Raw genomic sequence first — 23,674 nt, 5'->3', positions numbered from 1 at the left:
ATTGATCTGTGACATTTAAAAGGTCATATATCTTAATATACTATAATTCAAAAACACAAATAACATGTTATTATTATTGATATCAAACATAACTATCACAGCCAAATCATCTATCTTCGTTACAACTCTTCCTCCCTCTTCCTCGTCTGTCTTTTCCCTTTGCTTTACCAGGTTTTTACCCACAGTGAATCTAGCCAGGGTTGGATCTGTTATTACCCTGGCCACCAGTTTATTAGCAGCACTTATATTCTTTATTTTGAATGTAATTTTGCATAGATTTGTCATAATTAATTTGATATGACTAGTTGTTGTGTAAAAGGGTTCCTTATATTTTATTTTCATGCTGCTATTGATGACTGTATACCATTTGGGCTGTCGATCTTTAATTGTGGTCGAGAGAGACCTCTTGTGGACATTTGGAGCATAGCATGCTGAATTGTTTACAGCAGCAGAGTTGTTATTGTCATTATTTCTTTGTTTATTCAAACCATTTGAACTAATAATATTTATTCTTTTAATGTAATTTCCTTCAGATAACCACAACTTAAGAATTACTGAATGACTGGTTATTCATATTGGACATAGAATTTATGTACCCATCTGCCTTTACTCCTGTGGGACGTTATTAAAGATCGTTGACTGAACTCCTGGATTGCTGCAGTTTTTTTGCCAGAATTGTGTATGCCAGCAATCATATACATATATTAGCAGCAAAACACATGAAGGTCCAGGCTCGACACACAGAGAGGCAGATTAAGGAGCAGTTAAAAAGCTTCTAGAAGAGGAAGAGGAGGCCAGGATGGAGCTTCGTCCTCTTACAGACATGAAGCTCATTATTTACATCTTCCAGATTTGATTTAAAATGAGACTTTTTACAACTACACATAACACACATAAATACGTTTAAAATCAACATGTTTCAGATTGTTATTAATACATGTTTTATATAAGCCTCATCTCTATTTCACAAACACAAAGACCAATTACTGTAACAGAAATATTTTTATTTAAAAAGCACATAATGGCTCAATAACTGTTAGTGGTACAGAAAGTGAAAGTTTCAGGTACACGATGCATTTAGCATTAGTATAAAGATACTGCTTAGATAGATAGATGTACTGTATTCCAGACTTAGGTCCATAAAAAGTCTTTCTTTTTAAAAACAACATATAAAAGATAAAAAAATTAAAAACACAATAAAAAACACCCTAGTGACCTATTTTTAAAAGGCACTTATACCAGTGCTCCCAAAGCTGAGACGTGCAGCGTGTTGCACTCTACACAATATTTACCAGTACCAAAACAATTTCATTTTCAGAATCATTCAACCAGCAAATAAACATATACATTAAGTTTCTCAAAACAGATTACAGAGTGTTTATTCGAGCAGTCACAAACATTTCAGTAGTGCTGGTCCATCTGGGCCTTTTTAACACTAATCTCAGTGCGTCATTAAAAGCCACTTGTAGTCTCTGAAGGCTCGATTTTTTTATAGTTCAACCACAGATGTGCAGTGTACAAAGGAGAACAATAAGCTTTAAACAGAGTCAGCTTCACTCCATCAGTGCAACAACTGAATTTACGTGACAATACATTTGCTTGCACATACAACATACGACACTGACGATAAATGTCCTTTTAAAACTTGCTTCCTGAAACAGGCCCCAGACCTCAACTTAAAAACCAGCCTTTGGATAAATGAGGACAAAATACTCCAACTGTTCCAAAAATGTTTTCACTGTTTTGGTCTAAAACTCAAACTGATCCTCAAAAAAATCAAAAGATACAAGAGCACACACACTTCAGCAGTCAACTTCAAGGCACGTTGTTAGACTCGAGAATCTGCAGTCATGAGTGGTGAACCGGTGTCATCAACATCACCTCCGTCTGCAGGAGAGAAAACATGTTCTTCAGTTAATAAACACATGAACTACATTGTGTCCACGGGGCCAGGGATTTTGTGCCCCATGTAAAGACATCACATCGGGCCCCATGTAAAGACATCACATTGGGCCCCACTACCACACACAGATCACACCAACCATGCACCATTGCAGTAAACCACAGCTCTACCTGTGAAGGTTTGCAGCTCTCTTGTAGTCCGATACTAACTGTACAATATTTACTGAACTATGAAAATATAACACTGTGCAGACATTAATGCAACATTCTGCAAACAGTGGTATTCACTGATTAAGACTGACATCCTCTATAAATAATGTGCTGAAGGCCAACTTGTAGCAGCCAATCACGTGATAAGTTGGTTGGTTATTATGTTATTGGCCTGGTAAAAAATAATCCTTCACAAATGTAATAACTGGAGGCCATTAACATAATAATATACTAATATCACTTTATTTAAGCTTTATTTATTGGATATATTTTACCAGGCCAGTAAAGTAATAACTTAATAGGTTATTGGCTAAAAAGTTATTACATTATTGGTTCAGTACTTTTATTATGTTGTTGGCTTATTACATTAAAAAACTGCTACACAGCTTTTACAGTCTAAAATGTAATTTTAATTTTAATATTCTTAAATGGAAAATTCTATCAATATAATGATATGATGAACAAAATCAGCCGTATATATTTTTAATGAAGTATACAAACAATTTTCTATCACAGAAAAGGATTTAATAAATGTTGTTTTCATAATAAGAAGAAATAAGAAATTCCCACAGACCTCCTTCAGTTACACCAAGTAACATCTCATTCAACACAATGTTGCTCACTTCCTTCATTTCGGTCTTGGGCTGTTCCATTACTAGGGGGGGTCGGGTCTGTTGTTCCTGGCAGCAGGAGAAGGAAGAACTGAGTTAGTATGAATATCTGCTAAAAGTTGACCTGCATTGATTAAATGTCACATAAAAGAGGAGAGAAATGCAAACACTCTGAATCTTCTGTGAAGATATTAGCAGTAACTAATATTTGGGGAGCAAATGTTACATTAATGTTTTACTGTGGACTAAGTTTAACTAACAGGTTAATTTCCACTCATGGACTAAACCCACCTTTAAGAAACATTGGGCCAGATGCCAGAATATGTTCGTATTTTTCTTCCTAAATCTCGAAAACTTTTTTCGTGAGGTGGAATTTACGAGTTAGCCACGTCGGATTCACCAAACACTCGTATCACCAGGAAACAGTCGTAAATGACCTTCGTAAACATGATGAATCCCACCTGTTCTAAATGAACGCGCGTTCCCGAGAATAGTAAATTAACATGAATGACGCCCCCAAAATACCATATACGGTCAGACGACCGGCAGGTTGTGGAGAAGCTCCATTCATGAAAATGGCACTAAAGACCAAGAATAAGAACTTTAGGAGCTCTCAGACTGGGGTCCCGCTCTCAGGTTTACAAGAAACATCACCTGGATGCGCTGGGACGCATCATCAGTGTTGTAACCTGGGGTCAGCAGGTGTTTCGGGTCTCACAACATACACCCTCGCCCAGGTGACCCGGCCGGGGTTGATCAAGCCCCAACCTGTGTCCCAGCAGCGACCCACGGATCAGCCCTCTTTATGCAAAGCCACCTTGTAGCTTTCTCTGCGGCTTCGCTTGCGGATTTAATGGCCCTCTTTTTGGCTGCTCCTGTCACGCCCAATTGAGAGAGGACTTTGCAGAGTGAACGTCCTGCAAAGCCTCTGCAGCCGACCTCTATGGGCTCGTAGAATGTTCTCCAGCTCTCAGAAATAGATCAACAGAAACACATATTATTATTTAGTGTGTAAGTGGTGGAATTAAAGGTCCTGAGAAAGACAAAGAATGAGGAAAAATGACCCGTGCTGTGAACGCTGTCTCAGCTGTTGCGCGCAGCATCACAGAAATAAAAACAAAAGTCACTGAACATGAATTATGCCAGGGGATGTCATCAGCCATAAGCAATATTTCAATTAAATGAATAACAGTTATTAATAAATAGTCAGTTTATATTGTGGAAAAATAGCTGTGGACAAGTCGCGTTGTAGTTTCTGCCGCTAGTATTTATATTGTACGCTTGCATTATATCATAGTTTCAATTGTCAATTTAAATGACTGATATATTTACCTAAATTGTTAAATAGCCTACTTCTTAATACTAAATAGCCTAATAATTTTACAAACAGAGTAATGTCATCATGATTATGGATTCAGAAGTGCAATTTAATGAACGGGACATAGTATACACTTGCTCATTACATCCCCTGTAGTTCACACCCATTACTCAGGGGTCTCTAAAATACTGACAATATAATAATCGCTCAGCCTGCGGATCGACATTATTCATTTCTCTGTTAAGTGGTAGTCAGCATACAGTGATGTTAAAAAGAAAATCCAAGTCAGTTGATTCTGAAGCTCAACTGCTGATGTTACACCTGCTGCCGGACTGCTGTCAGCACAGACCTGCTAACACCCGGGATGACAACGCAGGGCAAGTCGGCAGAAGAAGTTGGAGATGAGGGTAACAGTTCAACAGGTCGACCTCTCTGTGTCTTTTGTGCTGATAAACTACAGTAGGTTACATCACTCTGTAGAGTAAAGAGTATAGCTACCGTATCGTGCTTGGCTAGATTGTATCATACAGTGTTGATTGGTCTTGATACCCGTGTGGAGGTGTTATGTGTTTATCATAAGTGATTATCATATCTTGCTTATAGTATATGAAATCCATGGTACCATCCAGGTACGACAGGTCTGAACCACTCGTAAATTTTGTTATTACCTAAGAAAAAATCCAAAATACGAGAACATTGGTGAATGCGGCAAATCCTCGTAAATCACTTGTACGCATGGTTTAAGAACGAATCTGTGCGTACGAGTGGTTCTGGCATCTGGCCCATTGGCTGACATATTGTGGCCCTCTCACTTCTCTCTTGTCTTTCTTTTCTTTGTTTTAATTTGGAGCCCTGATTTTATTTGATGAAGCTGTTGGGACATTTTGCTCTTGTAGCTCCTCCTCACTCACAACTCACTGCTAGCAGTGCTGCCTGGTTTGGAGACAGGACTGAACCATTTCATGTCAATAGAGGGGGTGTTTGGGCAGTACAGAGGCTTTGGGTGGTTCCATTTAGCCAGAAACAAGAAAAATGAAGCTTTAGTTTGATAAATATTTAGTTTATTAGTTTAATTAATATATTTTAGGGCCCCTGTCAGTCACGGGCCCTTAGAGTCCTAACTTTCCACCTCCTTACGGTTCCCCTGGTGGCAGCTACAACTGTTATGGCGTTTGTCTCCGGCATGAAGTATGACTGTCAAGCAGCCTCCCATCCTTGTATGACAGCCCAGGCCCGTCAAGCCCCTCTGAAAACCTTATGCAGCAGATCGTTGAGACGGCAAAGGTAAAATTCACTGCCCCTATTGCGACAGCGCCCATTACCTGAGTCAGTGCACAGACTTTGCTGCCCTTACCAGAGATCTGGCTGTCAGTTGGATTAAAGAGAACAAGCGATGCTGGAGGTGTGCCCGATCACACCTAGCTAGAGACTGTGACTTAAAGAAGCCTTGCCACCTCTGCAAAGGAAAGCACTTGTCCTCTCTCCATGATGTAAATCAGCGGAGTCCGGCAGAGCCCGTGGACAGTCCCTCAGAGAGTGCCACCTTCTGCACCTCTAACTCCGAGACTCTGTACCTGTACCAGTCACGCTGTGGTGGAAAGGTCTTCCTCAAGGTTGTCAAGGTTACCCTTCATCAAGAGAATAGAGCATTCGAGACGCATGCTATTCTTGATGATGGCTCAAAGCGCACCATCCTGCTCTCCAGCACCGCACAGCATCTGGGACTGCGAGGAACGACTGAGGCTCTGAAACTGCAGACAGTGCACCAAGACATCAAGACAGTGCATGGAGCCTCCGTCTCTTTCTCTATCTCTCCAGCTGACAAAGCCACACAAGAAATTTCATATCCAAGATGCCTTCACCGCCAACCACCTTGGCCTAGCAAAGTATACATACGCACTGTCAGCTTTGCAGCAGACACCTAGAAGGTCTGTCAATACCTTCCCACTACAAAGTCCACCCCACACTGCTCATCGGCTCAGACCACCCAGAGCTAATTGTTCCCATCGAGCCAGTTTGGCTAGGCCCACCAAGAGGGCCAGCTGCAGTTAAAACTTGCCTAGGTGGGACCTTGCAAGGGCCTTCAAAAAACCTGCAGGATCAACTGTCAGCCTCTCAGTGCCTGTTCACCTCTGCTTCCCCAAAGACAGATCTGTACCACCAAGTAGAGAGGTTATGGCACTTGGACAACCTGCCCTTTCATAGTGAGAAGGTGGTAACGAGGTCAAAACAGGATCAGGAAGCAGTCGACATGCTAGACGGAAGCATGGTTAGGGTGGAGATAAATGGCGTACATCGCTACGCGACACCACTCCTTAGAGCCAAGGATATGCCCAGGCTACAGGCACCCAAGGAAACCGCGATGTCATACCTCCGGAGCACAGAACGTCGGTTTGCCAAGGACCCTCCACCGGCCATCACTTACAAGCAGGAGATTGATAAACTGGAAAGAGCTGGTTATGCCACGAAGCTCACTCCTCAAGAAGTCGAGCATTCGAGTGAATCGTGGTATGTGCCCCACCACATTGTATCTCACCATGGCAAGTACAGAATTGTATTCAACTGCTCTTTCAGCTATAAGGGCCAATTACCTGCTGCCTGGACCTACCCTGGGATCCTCACTCTTAGGGGTCCTTGTTCGTTTTAGGGAACACCCTGTGGCCATCAGTGGGGACATAAAACAGATGTTCCACCAGGTACGCCTCCTCCCCAGTGACCAACCCCTATTGCGGTTCTTGTGGTGAGATCTCCAGTCTGAGAAGCCACCTGAGGTTTATGAATGGCGTGTCCTCCCATTCGGAACCACATGCAGTCCCTGCTGCGCTACCTTTGCCCTACAGAGGCACATGCTCTACCACAGTGAACCAGAGGGCTGTGTTCGTCAGGCCGTGCAGAAACACTTTTATTTTGATAACTGCCTGCTGAGCACATCCTCCCCAGAGGAAGCTAGGGTTCGAAATAAGGCAGTGGGCGAGCAATGTTGCTTCAGTGGTTAGCCATCTTCCTGCCGAGGCAAAATCAGAGAGCGCAGAGTTGTGGATTTCCCAAGTCCCAAGCAGATCCCCAAGAACATGCCCTTGGATTAAGCTGGCATTGTTCACCAGACACTCTTCAGTACCAGCACCGATCGTCTCCCCTCCAAGATGTGACGATGCGCAACATCTATCGCACTCTCGCAAGTCAGTATGATCCCATTGGATACATACTCCCCTTTACCACAAGGGCCAAAGTCTTAGTCCAATGCCTCTGGGCAAAGGAACGAGAATGGGACGATCCCCTGCTGCCCTCTGATCTGCTGCAAGCCTGGAATACCTGGGAGGGGGAACTACAGCCCCTAACACAGATCAAGCTACAATGGTGCTACACAACTCCTAACCTGGATGGAAGTGAGCTTCACATATTTTGTGACGCGTCAGAGGTTGCGTATGGATCAGTGGCTACAGAAGAGTTCCGCAAGCCTAAGTTTTGTGGCCTCACCACTGCTGGCCCTAGCAAAAATGGCAGATCTGCCCCCATCACGGCTCCGCCTCTTGAGACCAGCCTTTTATTCTACTGGTGTAGATTGTTTTGGGCCATTCCTGGTGTGGACGAAGCAATGAGAAGAGATGGGTTGTGATACTCAAGTGCTTGACGACCCGCTGTGTACATTTCGACCTTCTCTACTCCATGGATAGTGATTCATTCCTGATGGCTCTCAGAAGCTTTGTAGCCAGGCGTGGCACTCCTTTTCAAATTTTGTCAGATCAAGGGAAAAATTTCCGTGGCAGAGACAGAGAGCAACAGGAGAGCTTCGCTGCCATGAGCCCAACTCTGCAGATGGAGTTAGCCAAGCAGAAGATCCAGTTCCGCTACAACCCCCCCAACTCACCACATTTCGGTGGAGCCTGGGAACGTGAGGTGCGCTCAGTTAAAACTGCTCTCAAAGTCACAGTTGGTTCCCAAACACTCACCGAAGAAGTACTGAGGACTGTGCTGATCGAAGTAGAGGGCATCTTGAACGCCAAGCCACTGGGCTATGTTTCCTCAGATGTCGCCGACAAAGACCCCGTCAACCCGAACTACCTTCTGATGGGGCAGCCGGACGCCTCATTACCTCAAGTCATCTACCCAGCGTCTGAAGTACTAAGCAAACGGAGATGGAGGCATAGCCAGGTACTTGCAGATCAGTTTTGGAGTCACTTCATCAAGAGGTATCTCCCTACGTTGCAGCCCCGCCAGAAGTGGCAAGGTGACACTGAGAACATCACACCTGGCACTGTGGTCATGATCGTTGATTATCACCTACCCAGAGCCCTTTGGCCAGTCGGCAAGGTGAAGGATGTCCACGTCAGTGCGGATGGCCGTATTCAATCAGCTAACAACAGGTGACGGATAAAGTGTACCAGAGATCAGTCGCTCATCTCATTAAATTACCAGCCATCCCAGAAGATCATTGCTGTAACTTCTTTAAAATACAGTTTAACTTCAAGTTAATCACATCAATTTCTGTCAATTTTAATCTGTGTGTGTGTGTGTGTGTGTGTGAGTGTGTGTGTGTGCGCGTGTGAGTGTATGTGTGTGTGGAGTCACAGAACTTCAGTGTCAGTGTGAAGTTTTCACTCAGTTTAAAATGTTTTCAACTTTCATTTATTCACAACTAAAACATGTTAACTATTAAAATCATTTCAATATTAAAATATAATTAGTAAAAATCTCACCAGAGATATGCACATGTATGTCAGCATGAGCCTGATGGTTGATTTCCTTCTGTGTAGCAACACAGCGATAGATGTCGGTCTTGGTCACAGTAGTTATGAGGATGATGTCGTAGTGTCCTCCTCTTTCGGACTCCTGTGGTTCTTCAGCAGGAAGGATGTTTCCATCTCCGTCCTCCCAGTGTAACTTAGGTTTTGGAAAAGCTCCTCGAACTTCACACTGCAGCAGTGCACTTTTATCTGTTTGCTCAACTATCCTGACAGACGGCTTTGCTTCAACTGTGAACAAAGTATAAAAGAATAAGTTGTAAAGAACAATTAGAGGATTAGACATGAACTGTAATACTGGGATGTTTTTGTTCAGCCTGTCTCTGCTTGTATATGATCATATTTCAGAGGAGGAAAAACAGAGAAACAGTGAAATAGAAAAGCACATCAGCCTAAACTACACATCTCAGGAATGTTTGATCAAACTAAATATTTGGTAACTTCTCACCACTGCAAACACTATTTCTGACTCATATCATGACAGAGACACATACAGTCAACACGTTTGGACAAACCTTGAATTTCTGAAGTTTCTTGAACCACAAAAATAAAAATGAAATCATGTAATTTGTTGTCTGAGATGTAATAAAGTAATATAAAAACTGTTTTAAAATGTGAATCATAGCTTCTTGTGCAGCATGTCTGAGCCTTTGTGTTATCACCTCCAACAGCAGGAGAGAAAATATAATTATATTACAGAAAATCTGAACTTTAGAAACACAAGTTCTTCAGTTAATAAACATTAACTGCATTGTGTCCAACTGATATGATTGAATTAAAACACAAGCTATAATTATCTTCTTACAGTGTTAATTTTTGCTTTCTTTGTCCTTATAATGAAATAAAATATCACTTAAATGATGAACTGACCTGAAACAAAAAGCCGTCTATTTAAAATGTATGAACTGATTCAGATGAAAAACATGAAGCTGAATGATATAAAACTAGATTTATGTATATGCTATATTTATTTTAATGTATTCAATAATAGATGAATGTAGACTTGGTGGATTTTGTATGAAAGCCAACAGAAAACAAATGTTAAAAAATAAACATGATATATTTATAAAGAAAATATTATATTACAAACATTTCTAAAGAATCTGTTGTCTGCTCATTATGATTACATGGATACAAAATATTAGTTAAACTCACCTTTAATAAAAAGGCTTATGATGTGACACCTCCGTATGTACACAGCAAAAACAAGACCAACAACACCAACAACAATGATAACTATAAGAGCAATCTGCCCAGCTGTGAGCCCTGAAACAGATAAAAAGGTAAAGTAACAGTCAGAATCAAAGTGTCCATCATGTTCAGACATCATAACCTACACAAAGAGAACAACTAAAGGTGTGCATGCTCCTAAAATCTCCAATGATTGACAGATTCAAACAGCAGTGAGATGACTCTCAGCAGCCACAGTGATATTAGCATCCATCTTCTGAGCAGTTTCCTCCTGCTGGGCTCCACAGCTCAGAGGTTGCTTTTGGTCACAGTAGTGAGGAGGCTCATGTTGTTGTAGCATCCTGCTGTTTCTGACACGTGTTGATCCTCAGTAGGAAGGATGTTTCAATCACTGTCCTGTCACTCCACTTTAGGCTTTTTACAGCTGACTTTTGCTACACTCCTGCCGTACCTGAGATCTGCACATGTGTGGAAATCTGTCCATAGTCCAGGTTTTCTACATCCTGAGCCGAGGCTCACAAGTACAAGTCTGTGATGGACTCTGGATTCACTCTTGGGAGCACATCTTCACTTTATGATAGTTGTTGTCATGGCTACTACTGATAAACTTTATGTTTCACTGAGCAGACTGAGACATTAAGTAGCACTAGCTCACTAACACAGACTTACACAACTACTGTCCAGTAATGTGAAGATTTAAAGCAACAGATGCTTCTGGCTGGTGGGTCGACTCTACAGCTACTGAAGCACAATGAGAGCAGAGCCATACAGTCTGCTGTTATACAGCATGAGGCTCTGCAACACTAATACACTTTACCTCATTTACATTCAGTTTATGAGTCAATGTTTCCAGATTCTTTTACACATGTTCATCTGATTAATATTTAGAGATTTTTATATTTGAGTTTTCACTCAGTTTAAAATGTTTCTTTGAGTTCATTCACTTTGTGTTCAGTCTGAGCACACTGACATTTATTCACAACTAAAAACATGTTAACTATTAAAATCATTTCAATATTAAAATATAATCAGGAAGAATCTCACCAGAGATATGCACATGTATGTCAGCATGAGCCCGATGGTCGATTTCCTCCTGTGTAGCAACACAGCAATAGATGCCGGTCTTGGTCACAATAGTTTGGAGGATGATGTCGTAGCGTATTCCTCTTTCTGACTCTTGTGGTTTTTCAGCAAGAAGGACGTTTCCAGCTCCGTCCTGCCAGTGTAATTCAGGTTTTGGAGAAGCTCCTCGAACTTCACACTGCAGCTGCATCCCATCCTTTGTTTGTTTAAGTCTCCTGACACATGGCTGTGGAGATGTATCTGTGAACAAAGTATAACAGAATAAGTTGTAAAGAACAGTTAGAGGATTAGACATGAGCTGTAATACTGGGATGTTTTTGTTCAGCCTGTCTCTGCTTGTATATGATCATATTTCAGAGGAGGAAAAACAGAGAAACAGTGAAATAGAAAAGCACATCAGCCTTAACTACACATCTCAGGAATGTTTGATCAAACTAAATATTTGGTAACTTCTCACCACTGCAAACACTATTTCTGACTCATATCATGACAGAGACACATACAGTCAACACGTTTGGACAAACCTTCAATTTCTGAAGTTTCTTGAACCACAAAAATGAAAATGAAATCGTGTCATGTGTTGTCTGAGATGTAGACAGTATTTTCTGTTCCACTAAATATAAAAACTGTTCCAAAATGTGAATCATAGCTTCTTGTGCAGCATGTCTGAGCCTTTGTGTTATCACAGTTTCATTGTGTCAGTGAGAAACATTTGATCAACAGTCTCAAGCTGCCAGAATGAAAAACTGACCATCAAATGTGTCGTAGTTCTTCTTTAGTAGCCGACAGCAGCTGATCAAACATTTAACTGGAGATTTTATCTTCTCACAGAGGAAGGAGAGCATTATTATATTTCACTTAAAACTACAAGGTAGTTTGTGTTTTACCATCTGAATTAATAAAATCTATTTTATCTTATGTGTCATTCAGATTATACACTATATATTTCCTTGACACATTTTTCACATATTTCAGCTCTGCTGCTCATCCCACAAATGCATGTTCCTTACAAATGTGGCTCCATTTAAAAGGGAAATAAACAGGCTTTCCAACCGTATAAGATTTATTGCCAAGAAGCATTGTTACTACAAAGAAATAATCTACCAAACACAAATGTCCTTACTTTTTGTACTATGTTTTATATTTATATATTCTGTTTCATCACAGTCAGATTTGATCCATTCATGCAAATACAACACCAACAGCTGCTCTGCAGATGTCGCTATTTTAACTGTATTAAATGAACAGTGAACCATTTTTAACACAACTGATCCAATGCTTCAGAAATCTGTTTGATCAATACATTAAAATAATATTAAACTGTGTCATGATCCTCAGATCTCATATTCAGGTTTGAGACACTGACTAACACTCAGATCAGCTGAAATTCTGCAAGTTTAGCACAAAAAAAACAGATTAACTGTCACAATAATATTATAAAATGTTGAGTAGATCAGGAACATTTTTTTATCGTCTTCAGGTATTTTCATGATTAGGGATGAGTCATTAAAACCTAATAACCTAATAATCATTTGCAGGGATTAAAGGTCTGTAAGCCTGGAAGAATTTTACTTTTAATTAATGTGTTTCTGTAAAGAAATGAAGGCTGATTATAATTTAAATAAATTGAAATTGGTGCAGTTAAAGCTTTTTGTTTGTTATGAATATTGAAAGTATTTTTTGAAGCATTATCTATTCAGCTCTTGTGAATGTGGGCATTGAGTGAATATTCATTTATTCACTCTGACCATTGACTGGTTCACTGACCATGATAAAATGGGCTCATGCACATCCTTATTACAGATTTACAGTTTTTTAAATGATATTCAGACCTGTGAAGCCAAACGTTTTGGAAAGTGACAAAATGTTTCAGACACAGTGACACAATCTGCAATGTGTCACAAATATCCAGCATGTTTGATAAAGAGGGAATCACTCCATACATGGTTGCAGCGCTGTGGGGACGAGGCCCTGCCAGATGTGTTTCTGACTATTTGACTTGAGTCCATCTGGGACTCTTAAACCAGTCACATCACTAAATAAGTGTTTTATCAAAGTACTCACCAAGAACAAACTTCATGTGGAACATTTGTTTTGGTTGAAGATATGGAAATTCACAGGTGTAGTCTCCAGTGTCAGCCACATTCGTATTTCTGATGGTTATGGAGGCGTCGCCTGACTTCAGTTTATCTGGAAAATGTTCGACTCGTCCTCTGAACTGCTGATCTTGACCTGTATTAACGTTATCAGAATGATCGCCGGCATCATACAGGAACACCTGACGACCATCTTTCTTCCACTCAAACATCTCTGGGGTAATGTCCTGTCTGCTGCTGAGTGAACAGGGTAAAGTGACGTCTCTTCCTTCGTCCACTTTGATAACTTTTTTCTCTGGAAGACAAAAACACATATTAATCAGTATGTTTACATGCAGAATAATCAGGTTAAGACAGACATATGGAAGTCTGTTGTCATGGCAATATATCAACTTATGTTATAACAAGAAACAAATCCTTTGCTCTGTCCTGCACATATCATACTTACACTTGTTCATATTTCACTTTTTTTTTTTACATCTATTTATGTTTTAACTGTCTCTTACATTTAGTTTTCTCTGATTCTTATTTTTTACATTGTTATATTATTCTAGTGTTTCATCACAACCTGAGGAGAACACCACACCCATTCATAAATAATAACATTTAACTAAATGATGATGATCTTCAGCAGTGACTAAGTCATCAGACTATCTCTGTCAGCACATCCAACACACTAATAAATATTACACCTGGTTGAACAAATGAGTGAGAGAAAGAAAGAGAAGAGGAAAACTGAACTAAACAAAGTCAAACTTCATTTCCCAGAATTCATCCTGATTACTACGAGCTAAATAAAAAGACAGTAAGGACGAAGCTCTGAACTCCACTCAGACAGCGAGCACACCCAGAGTTCATCTACTATACTGCAGAAATATCACTGTCCACAAATATAAAGCATGTTTGATACAGAAGACACAGCTGCTCCACCATGAGGACCACGCCCCCACCTGTTTCTAGCTATGACGGATCATTATAGATACTGTAGAAAAGGCTCCCTGTGAACTCTATCCCAGTAACATAGTATGGCTTCATTATAGTGGTAAAGATTTCACTGGTTTTATCAGAGGACACTTTAGACTAAACTGCTGTCTCATTAGAGCTCTGAGTCCTGATTTGCTGAGGCACACAGACCTGCCAGAGGTTAGTGGGACTGCAGCTTATCAGCAGGACACAGGCAGCATTAGACCTCAGCAGAGCCTCAGTCCATCACCAGCACACTCATACTGGTTTCTGTCTGGTTGGGACTGGTGTGGAACTGACCAGCATGAAGGGCTAAAACATTTATTTCCTCTTTTATATTCATGTAAAAAACTGTGAAAATAAAGAAAAAAGTGTGTCCAAACTTTTGACTGGTACTAAATATATATAGTTAGATAACTACTCGACTAGACTGGACAGTTTTTGTGATATGAGGAATGAAACATAATTCTGGGTCAAACAGGACTCCAAGATTTCTGGCAGTGGGCTTGATGTTCGCAGACAGGGGATCAAGACTGATGGGATTTTTTGTATTTGGGGGATTGAACAGTATTATTTCTGTTTTGGAGTTGTTAAGTTGAAGGAAATGTTGTGCCATCCAACAGTTGACATCATGGAGACAGTCTACAGCAGCAGCTAGGCTTCTTGGGTCACCAGATCTCAGGGGAAGGTATAGCTGTGTGTCATCTGCGTAGCAATGGAAAGAAACGTTGTGTCGTTGGATGATTTGGCCAAGTGAGAGCATATAGATAGAAAATAAAATTGGACCTAAAATGGAACCTTGCGGTACACCACAGCTAATGTGGGATGTGGAGGAGGTGTAGTTACCGGTAGTGACCGCAAAGGTTCTTTCTAAAAGGTAAGAGTAAAACCAATCAGTGCAGTGTCCTTGATGCCCACCCAAGTTTTAAGATGATCAATTAAAACTGTGCTCTATCCCCTGTCCATTGTTAAAAGAATGTTGTTGGTTACATTTACATTTACATTTAGTCATTTAGCAGACGCTTTTATCCGAAGCGACTTACAAGGGAGAATAACATTCAAGTTACATTGCAACACAGACATTAGTGTGACAATAAATAAATACGGCTAAGTAGTGCTAAGTAGTTGTAAGTTAAGAGTGCTAAGTAATTGTAAGTTTAGAGAGGAGGTACTCTCTGAAGAGCTGGGTTTTCAAGTGCTTCTTAAAGACAGAGAGGGAGGCCCCTGCTCTGGTGGTTTTCGGCAGCTCGTTCCACCAACTTGGAACTGCAAATGAGAATATCTTGGATTGCCGTAGTTGTACGGCCGGCAGAGCCAGGCGATGTTCATTTGAACGCAGCATCCGGGGGGTAACATATTAGGTGGGAGCATTCCCAACAATCACTCTGTAGGCAAGCATAAGAATCTTGAACTTGATGCGAGCAGCTACAGGTAACAAGTGGAGCTCGATAAGCAGCGGAGTGACGTGTGCCCTCTTTGGCTGGTTGAACACCAGTCGCACCGCCGCATTCTATATCATCTGCAGTGGCTTCACCGCGCAGGCCGGCAAACCTGTTAAGAGAGCATTGCAGTAGTCGAGACGGGCCATCACCAAGGTTTGTACCAGCAGTTGAGTGGCATATTGGGTCAGGTACGGCCTGACTTTTCGGATGTTGAATAGGGCGAAGCGGCACGACCGGGAGACGGCGGCAACATGGTCCGAGAATGTCAGTTGGTCATCAATAATGACACCTAGATTCTTAGCAGCCTTGGTAGGAACAAGAGATAGAGAGTCAATTTTAATATTGATGTTGTGATGAATACCTTGTTTGGCCGGGAATACCAGCATTTCAGTTTTCGCCAGGTTTAGTTGAAGATGATAGTCCTTCATCCAAGTGGATATGTCAGCGAGACAATCCGAGATCCGCGTTGAGACAGTGGGGTCGTCAGGCTGGAAAGACAGATAGAGTTGAGTATCAGCCGCATAGCAGTGGTATGAAAAACCATGCGAGCGGATGATTAGGCCCAGCGAGGTGGTGTATATGGCAAAGAGGAGGGGTCGATAGTTTTTTACTTAGGTGGGATCAAGTGAGGGTTTTTTGAGCAGTGGTGCGACCCTAGCCACTTTGAAAGCAGAGGGGAAGGAGCCAGAAGTGAGGGAAGAATTAATCATATGTGTGACTGCCGGGGTGACAGTCGGTGAAATAGCTTGAAGGAGGTTAGATGGGATTGGATCTAGCGGACAGGTGGTAGGACGGCTACATGTTATTAGTTTAGATACCTCATTCTCAGTGAGGGGGGTAAAACCATGGAACGATGAGCCCAGGTTTGGAGAAGACAGGTTGTGAGGTCGTTGTTTAGAGAATTGGCTGCTGATGGCTGCCACTTTGTCAGTAAAAATGGAGGCGAAGCAATCAGCAGTGAGGTTAGTAGCTGGAGGAGGTGGTGGAGGGTAAAGCAGAGCTTTGAAGGTGGTGAATAACTTACGCGTGTCTGTGGCACCATTGATCCTATCGTTGAAGAAGGCCTTCTTTGCAGCAGTGATACTCGAGGAGAAGGAGGACAGCAGTGTCTGGTAGCTTGCAAGATCTTCAGTTGTTTTGGATTTGTGCCATTTCCTCTTGGCTGCTCTGAGATCAGTGCGCGTTGTCCAGAGGGTGTCACTCAGCCAAGGGTGCGACTGGGTCGATCGAGCAGGTCTGGTGGATAGTGGACACAGGCTATCCAGACATGAGCTCAGGGTAGAGCATAGAGAATCAGTGGCATCATTAACCTGCAGGGAGGAGAACGTGTCGTGAGGCAGAAGAGAAGAGGAGAGCACAGAGGAGAAGTGGGTGGGAGACAGGTTGCGGAGATTGCGGCGGATGGAAACCATGGGTGGGGAGGTAGGGGGTTGTTCTGGTAGCTGGACATTGAAGTGAATGAAGAAGTGGTCTGAGAGATGGAGAGGGGTGACCCTTAGGTTGTCCGTGGTGCAGCTCCGAGCAAGAATGAGATCAAGCTCTTTGCCAGCCTTGTGAGTCGGTGGAGTCGGGACCTGTCTTAGGTCGAATGAGTGAACCAGAGACAGGAAGTCAACCGAGCTGGCACTGTCCAAGTGGATGTTCATGTCTCCGAGGACGAGCATGGGACACTCATGCTCAGGAATTGATGACAGCAGGGTGTCAAGCTCATGAAGAAGTCGCCTAGTTGTCCTGGTGGACGATAGATGACGACCACATAGGCTTTCACCGGATCAGTCACCAAGGCGGCATGATATTGAATTTACCTTGAGGAGGGTTGTTTCTGTGCTATGTAATGCTCTAAAACCTGACAGAAATGTCTCAAAGATGTCATTTTGAGACATAAAACTTAAAAGTTGGGTTGAAACCACTTTTTCTAAAATTTTGCTTAAAAAAGGAAATTTAGAAATTGGCTAACAGAGAGATAACAGAGGGATAACAGAGGGATCCAGGTTTGGTTTCTTTAAAAGTGGTTGCACGAGGCTAAGTTGCGCACGCGGAAGAGGAAGCGTTCGGAGGCTGCCTGTCATGGGTAGGCCAGCTCCTGATGTCTGGGATAAAGAAACAGATTTGCTTTCTGTCGCAGCCTCTGACAGTTTGGAGGATCTGCACGACCCCCATTCCGAGAAGGATGTCCAGTCGCTCTCAGATTTGGGGAATGGCTCTTCACAGGCTTCAGAGCTTGAGCCGATGGACCGTTCTGATAGGGCTGTGATTACAAGGGCGGCAGCACGTGCACAGCTGGTCTGCCAATCTCCGCTTCCAGCTGCTTCAGTGTTTGGCAGGGGCTCACAGCGATGCAGGTCAGTCAGGCTCCCTGTCCTTCCTGATTTTATGTCTGAGCTGCAGTCATCTTGGGGGGCTCCTAGTTCTGCAGCCCTTCCAAGGACCCAACCGGCTAACATTGCAGGGGCTGAAACACATGGGGTGGCCACGGCCCCCCACGTTGGGGCCACCTTTGCTATGTTGGCAGGAGCTATGGCAAGGGCTGGCAGGGATGCAAATCACCCTAACAGGCGCTGCAGGGCCACTGATAACCAGGCAGCCAGGCTGGCGTGCACCAATTCTTAGTTGCTACTTTATTTGGAGGGCCTGCTGCAAGATTTGGCTTCAGCAGCCCCAAGTGATGAGATGGCTGAGATACTCCGTGTGGCGGACATGTTGCTGCGGGTCACCAGTGCGCATGCCCAAGCCCTTGGCTAATCAATGGACTCCATGGTGCAGGCACGCCACCAAGTCTGGCTGTCACAATCCAATCTGTCCGACCAGGATTGCATTGCTGTGCTGGCAGCTCCAGTGGTGCCAGGAGAGGTCTTTGGTCCACCCTGTGAGGCAGCCTTGGAACAGTCTCGTAGGGAGAGGGAACTGATGCGCTCTGTGAGGGATGTGCCAGCCTCACGCTTGCGTTGGGGTTGTGGGTCCTTTCAAGTCAGCTCTACAGCCTCCAGGGCGGCGCAGCCTGCCGCCTGGGAGTTCCCAGTCAAGGGCGGCCCGGCTCGCCAGCGTTCATTTCGCTATGACCACAGTGGAAACTCTCATCGTGGGGACACCAGACCGGGGTCGGCCACCAGACCGGGGTTGGCCACCAGCTGACGGTTGTCAGCCTCCGGCTTCACGCTTCACTCCTCAGCACATTGCTTTCTGGCGCCAGTGTACTCGGTGCCCTTGGTTACTAAATACACTGGAGTCAGGACACAGACTCCAGTTTAGAACCAGACCACCGCCATTTCCCGGCATTGTTCCTATCCTCCTCAGCGACAGGGCAGATTGTCAGTCCCTTGTGACAGAGGTTTTGGCCCTTCTGAAGAAGGGGGCAATAACACCCGTTCCCAGTGGCGAGATGCACCAAGGGTTTTATTCAACCTACTTCTTGGTTCCGAAAAAGGACGGCGGCCTCTATCCTATCTTGAACCTGAAGGGGTTCAACGGCTTCCTAAAACGCCTGCCCTTTCGTATGCTTCGTCTGTCACGCCTTCTGTCAGCTATAAGGCATGGAGAGTGGTTCACTACGGTGGATCTGCGCGATGCGTACTTCCACATTCCTATTCACTGAGGTCACAGGAAGTACCTCCGTTTCTTTTTTCAATTCACCGCATACGAGTACACCGTCCTCCCGTTTGGCCTGTCCTTGTCTCCTCACACCTTCACAAAGTGCATGGAGGCAGCGCTGGCCCCTCTCCGTCACCAGGGCATTCATATTTTGAATTACCTGGCTGGTTTGCTCCCCGTCGGAACGCCAGGCCCGGCTCGACACCTTGACGGTGTTGAACCACCTCAAGAACCTGGGGCTGGCCTTGAACAGGAAGAAGAGTTGCCCTGTTCAATCAAGGAGGTTGGAGTATCTGGGTTTGGTTCTGGATTCGACCTTAATGAGAGCTCTCCTCACCTTGAAGAGGACAGCGGTGCTGATGGACAGCTTGTCACAGTTGACTGTGGGCAAGCCCATCTCAGTGAAGCGTGGCCGGAGGCTGTTGGGCCTCATGGCAGCGGCATCCCAGGTGGTGACCCTGGAGTTGCTTTACATGCGGCCGCTGCAGCATTGGCTTGCCAGGCACAAGGTGTGCCCATACGAGGATGGCCTGAACGTTATCCCAGTGTCTGCAATTTGCCTTCCAGCACTTGCGGGGTGGACCACAGCCCTAGGCCTCAGGGAGGGAGTTCCACTGGGCCCGGTGTGCTCAAGGGTGACCCATAACTACTGACGCCTCAGAAGCAGGCTGGGGGGCCCTATGGGAGACCCACCTCGTCCGTGGCCTGTGGAGTCCCTTTTGGAGAGGGGCTCACATCAACCTGCTAGAACTGCAGGCAGTATATCGAGCCTTAGTATATTTCCTTCCTGCAATTCGGCGGAAGCATGTGTTGGTTCGGACCGACAATTCAACTGTGGTCGCTTACGTCAACCACAAGGGCCGACTGCGGTCCGGGTCCCTGCACGACTTGGCACAGAAGCTCCTCCTCTAGACTCATGCTCAGGGTGTGTCCCTGAAGGCCATCTACTTGCCAGGGGAAGTGAACGTGGCAGCAGACCTCCTGTCCAGGGGAGTGGCGGCTTCACCCGCAGATTGTGGAAGCCATTTGGTCTCGCTTCGGAGAGGCCCAGGTGGACCTCTTTGCCTCACGGTAGACCACCCATTGCCCACTATGGTACTCCATAGCAGGTCCAACGGGAACGTTGGGGGTGGACTCTCTTGCGGGCCAGTGGCCCTAGGGCCTGTTGTATGCATTTCCTCCCTTTCCCCTCAGTACCAGCCGTTCTGGCCAGGGTGGGGATGATGGAGGCCAGGGTTCTGCTTGTGGCCCCAGATTGGCCACATCAACCATGGATGGAAACTTTACAGAGGCTGCTGGCAGGAACCCCATGGTGCCTCCCAGTCAGGCCGGACATGCTGTCACAGGCTCAAGGACATCTCTGGCACCAGAATCCAGGGATTTACAGGCTGCATGTCTGGCCTCTAGATGGGAGCCGCTAAGCAGCTTGAGTCCTGCTGTTATGGTTCCCCTGCAGGCAGCCAGAGCTCCCTCTACCAGGGTGCTTTATGCTGGCAGATGGAAACGGTTTTGCCAGTGGTGTGCAGAGAAGGGCAGGGTGTCTCTTGTGGGACACAGGCGGTTCTCTTATTTTTGCAGTCACCGTTGGAGAAAGGATTTACAGAATCCACCTTAAGGGGCTATGTGGCGGCCGTATCTGACCGTCACATCCATATTGAGGGTAGGACAATGGGCTCGCAGCCCCTTATTAGCCATTTTTTGAGAGGGGCTAGGTGTATCAGGCCACCATGGTCCCACATGGTCCCATCATGGGATTTGCAGGTGGTGTTGCAGGCTATGTCGGAGCCGTTTTCGAGCCTTTGACCAGTTTGGGGCTGGAGCTTCTTTCCCTCAAGATGTTTTTTCTTCTTGCCCTGGCCTCAGCAAAGCGGGTCTCTGAACTGCACTCCCTGTCTGTGTATCCATCTTGTTTGAGGTTGGGAGAAGAGGGCTCTGCCATCTCTCTCCTGCCAAATCCAGCCTTCTTACCTAAGGTGCTCCCTCTGTCTTTTGTTTTAAGGCCCTTGGTCCTGGAGCCCTTCCATCCTCCACCCCAGGCATCTGTGGAGGTGGCCCGGTTACACTTGGTCTGTCCAGTCCTGTCCCTGAGGGTGTACATCACCCGTACAAACCCCGTTAGACAGACTGATCAGCTCTTTGTCCGTTATGGGGGTGCTAAGGTGGGCCAAGCTCTATCCAAACAGCGTTTGGCCCGCTTGATTGTCCAGGCCATAGCTCTGGCCTATGATAGTGCTGGGGTCTCTCCACCTAGGGGGGTGGTGGCCCACTCCACCAGAGGCATGGCTACCTCTTGGGAGCTCTTCAAGGGGGCTCCCTTGGAGGACATTTGTGCAGCGGCTGGTTGGGCCTCTTCTGGGACCTTTGCATGGTTCTACAGGCTAAATGTTGCTTCATCCATAGCCTCTGCTGTTCTGCAAGCAGGCCTGTGAGATTTGTGGTCCCTGCCATGCTGGACCATGGCTTCAGGGTTGGTGTTCACCCAGTGGTTATGTTGGTTTATTAAGGATGTTCTGTCATGGGGACCTCTGTCCTTTTCAGTGGAAAGTATTTTCTTTCACAGCAGGTGGCCTTCATCGGCCTTTGACTATTGTGCCACGAACCTGGAGATTAATTTTCTTCATTAAAATGTGATCTGATCTGTGAACTGGTTGTCCTGACTGTTTTTTGCCTCATTACACCTCCTGCCTGACCATATTTGCTATACTGTTGACCCATATGGTAGCGTGTTGACCAGATATGAAATAGATAGGGTGGTTACAGAGGTAACCGTGGTTCTATGAATGAAGGTCAACACGTCAGCTTGCACTGTCATTCAGAAGGCTAGTTCGGGCCTCAGTCGAGAAAAAGAGAGTGGGCAGCTGATCGCACAGCTGTATTAATAAGCCCTTATTGCGCCCACGGGGCGGAGGTGTTAATCTGCTACATTGTCTCCTGAAACAGCTCACCCTCGGAGAGAGTGACCCATGTTGACCTTCATTCATAGAACCACGGTTACCTCTGTAACCATCCGATCTGAAATCTACCATCAACTGCAGCTTATCATTTATCTCCAGACTCCACTTATTCCAATATTGCTTTAAATTAAAGCCTTGGTATAATCTTTGAAAGGGACAATTAAATGTAATATTGAGGCGTTCTTTTCTCTGCTTCTTTTCTCTGCTTGTAGATATATTTAGATTAGTGCAAACAGTATTTCCAGTAAACATATAAACACAAATATAATAAAGAGAGTAAAGAGGTTCAAACTGAATTATTAATTAAAAAGCCAATATGTAAATGTTACTAGTGGATAAATGATTCCACTCAGGAGGGATGTGAATGTGTATTCTTGGTCATTACCTTTATTTTACTTGTATCATGAAAATGTTTATAATTTATTAATAATTATTTTAATGTTTTCAAGCTTTAAATCTCTCTGAGTGGAGTTCTTGTTCCTTTCCTCAGGATCAGGTTGTTAACAAACATGTAAATTCAGCATCAAATTTGATACATAAGAGGTTTATTTAATCAGCTCCTGAGCACCACAAACATGTTTTCATAAAGAGACACTGATGATTGACTAACTTTGCACCTCCATCAGGAAGGAAAAGCTCTGCTTCCACAGAGGGACTCAAGTGTTTTACTTCATGTACATCAGTGATGAGTCTGCAGAGAACAATCAATGATCTGTGCCCCGAAGAAGTGTTCAAATTGAATGCAAATCTAATTTTCACCTCATTTTACTCCTTTAAATTCCTGCTGGGTGTTTTTGTACTTCATATTTATTTTGTATGAAACACTGAACAACTGAAATGTGAGCTACAGCTAGTCAGGAACAATTAAACTGATTCTCCACACACCTGAACAATCACTGCATGAAGCTGGACGTATTTAACAGGTTTTGGAAAGTGACAAAATGTATCACAATCTTCAATGTGTCACAAATATCCAGCATGTTTGATAAAGAGGGAATCACTCCATACATGGTTGCAGCGCTGTGGGTACGAGGCCCTGCCAGATGTGTTTCTGACTATTTGACTTGAGTCCATCTGGGACTCTTAAACCAGTCACATCACTAAATAAGTGTGTTATCAAAGTACTCACCAAGAACACGAAGCTGAAAGTGGAACGTTTGACTTAAATTAAGATTTGTCAGTTCACAGGTGTAGTCTCCACTGTCAGCCACCATCGTATTTCTGATGATTATGGAGGCGTTGCCTGACTTCAGTTTATTTGAAAAATGTGAGACTCGTCCTTTGAACTGCTGATCTTGACCTGTATTGACGATATTGGAATGATCGCCGTCATCATACAGGAACACCTGACGACCATCTTTCTTCCACTCAAACTTCTTGTTAGTAATGTCCTCTGTGTTGGGTGAACAGGGTAAAATGGCGTACCTTCCTTCTTCCACTGGCTCTGGAAAACAAAAACACATATTAATCAGTATGTTTACATGCATAATAATCAGGTTAAGACAGACATATGGAAGTTTGTTGTCATAGCAACATATCAATTTATGTTATAACAAGAAACTTTTCTTGTCACT

At 44.1% G+C, this 23,674-nt stretch overlaps 1 protein-coding gene and 1 long non-coding RNA gene across 2 annotated transcripts; both read right to left on the bottom strand.

Moving 5' to 3' along the window:
* Positions 1 to 1,039: 1,039 nt before the first annotated feature.
* On the bottom strand, positions 1,040 to 8,819 carry LOC133978120 (uncharacterized). The gene is made up of 3 exons (XR_009924992.1): positions 8,739 to 8,819; positions 2,687 to 2,792; positions 1,040 to 1,887 (listed from the first exon to the last, which is right to left on the bottom strand). It is a non-coding gene; the product is annotated as an uncharacterized LOC133978120 (long non-coding RNA).
* A 3,610-nt stretch (positions 8,820 to 12,429) lies between these two features.
* Positions 12,430 to 23,410, bottom strand: LOC133976692 (V-set domain-containing T-cell activation inhibitor 1-like). The gene is made up of 3 exons (XM_062414933.1): positions 23,230 to 23,410; positions 13,122 to 13,448; positions 12,430 to 12,446 (listed from the first exon to the last, which is right to left on the bottom strand). Exons 1-3 carry the CDS (start codon positions 23,312 to 23,314, stop codon positions 12,430 to 12,432), a joined length of 429 nt encoding a protein of 142 aa, XP_062270917.1. The 5' UTR covers positions 23,315 to 23,410.
* Between the last annotated feature and the right edge of the window lie 264 nt (positions 23,411 to 23,674).

The sequence above is a fragment of the Scomber scombrus genome, chromosome 3, assembly GCF_963691925.1.
Source record: "Scomber scombrus chromosome 3, fScoSco1.1, whole genome shotgun sequence".
Classification (NCBI taxonomy): domain Eukaryota; kingdom Metazoa; phylum Chordata; class Actinopteri; order Scombriformes; family Scombridae; genus Scomber; species Scomber scombrus.
The sequence above is the reverse complement of the archived record's forward strand: the minus strand, read 5'-3'. Positions and strand labels throughout refer to the sequence as shown.

Excerpts from the sequence above, each read along its gene's own strand:
- LOC133976692 (XM_062414933.1), bottom strand. The coding sequence starts at position 23,314 with ATGGTGGCTGACAGTGGAGACTACACCTGTGAACTGACAAATCTTAAT. Across the intron at positions 13,449-23,229 it reads CTTTCAGCTTCGTGTTCTTG|AGAAAAAAGTTATCAAAGTG; the intron begins GTGAGTACTTTG and ends TTTGTCTTCCAG.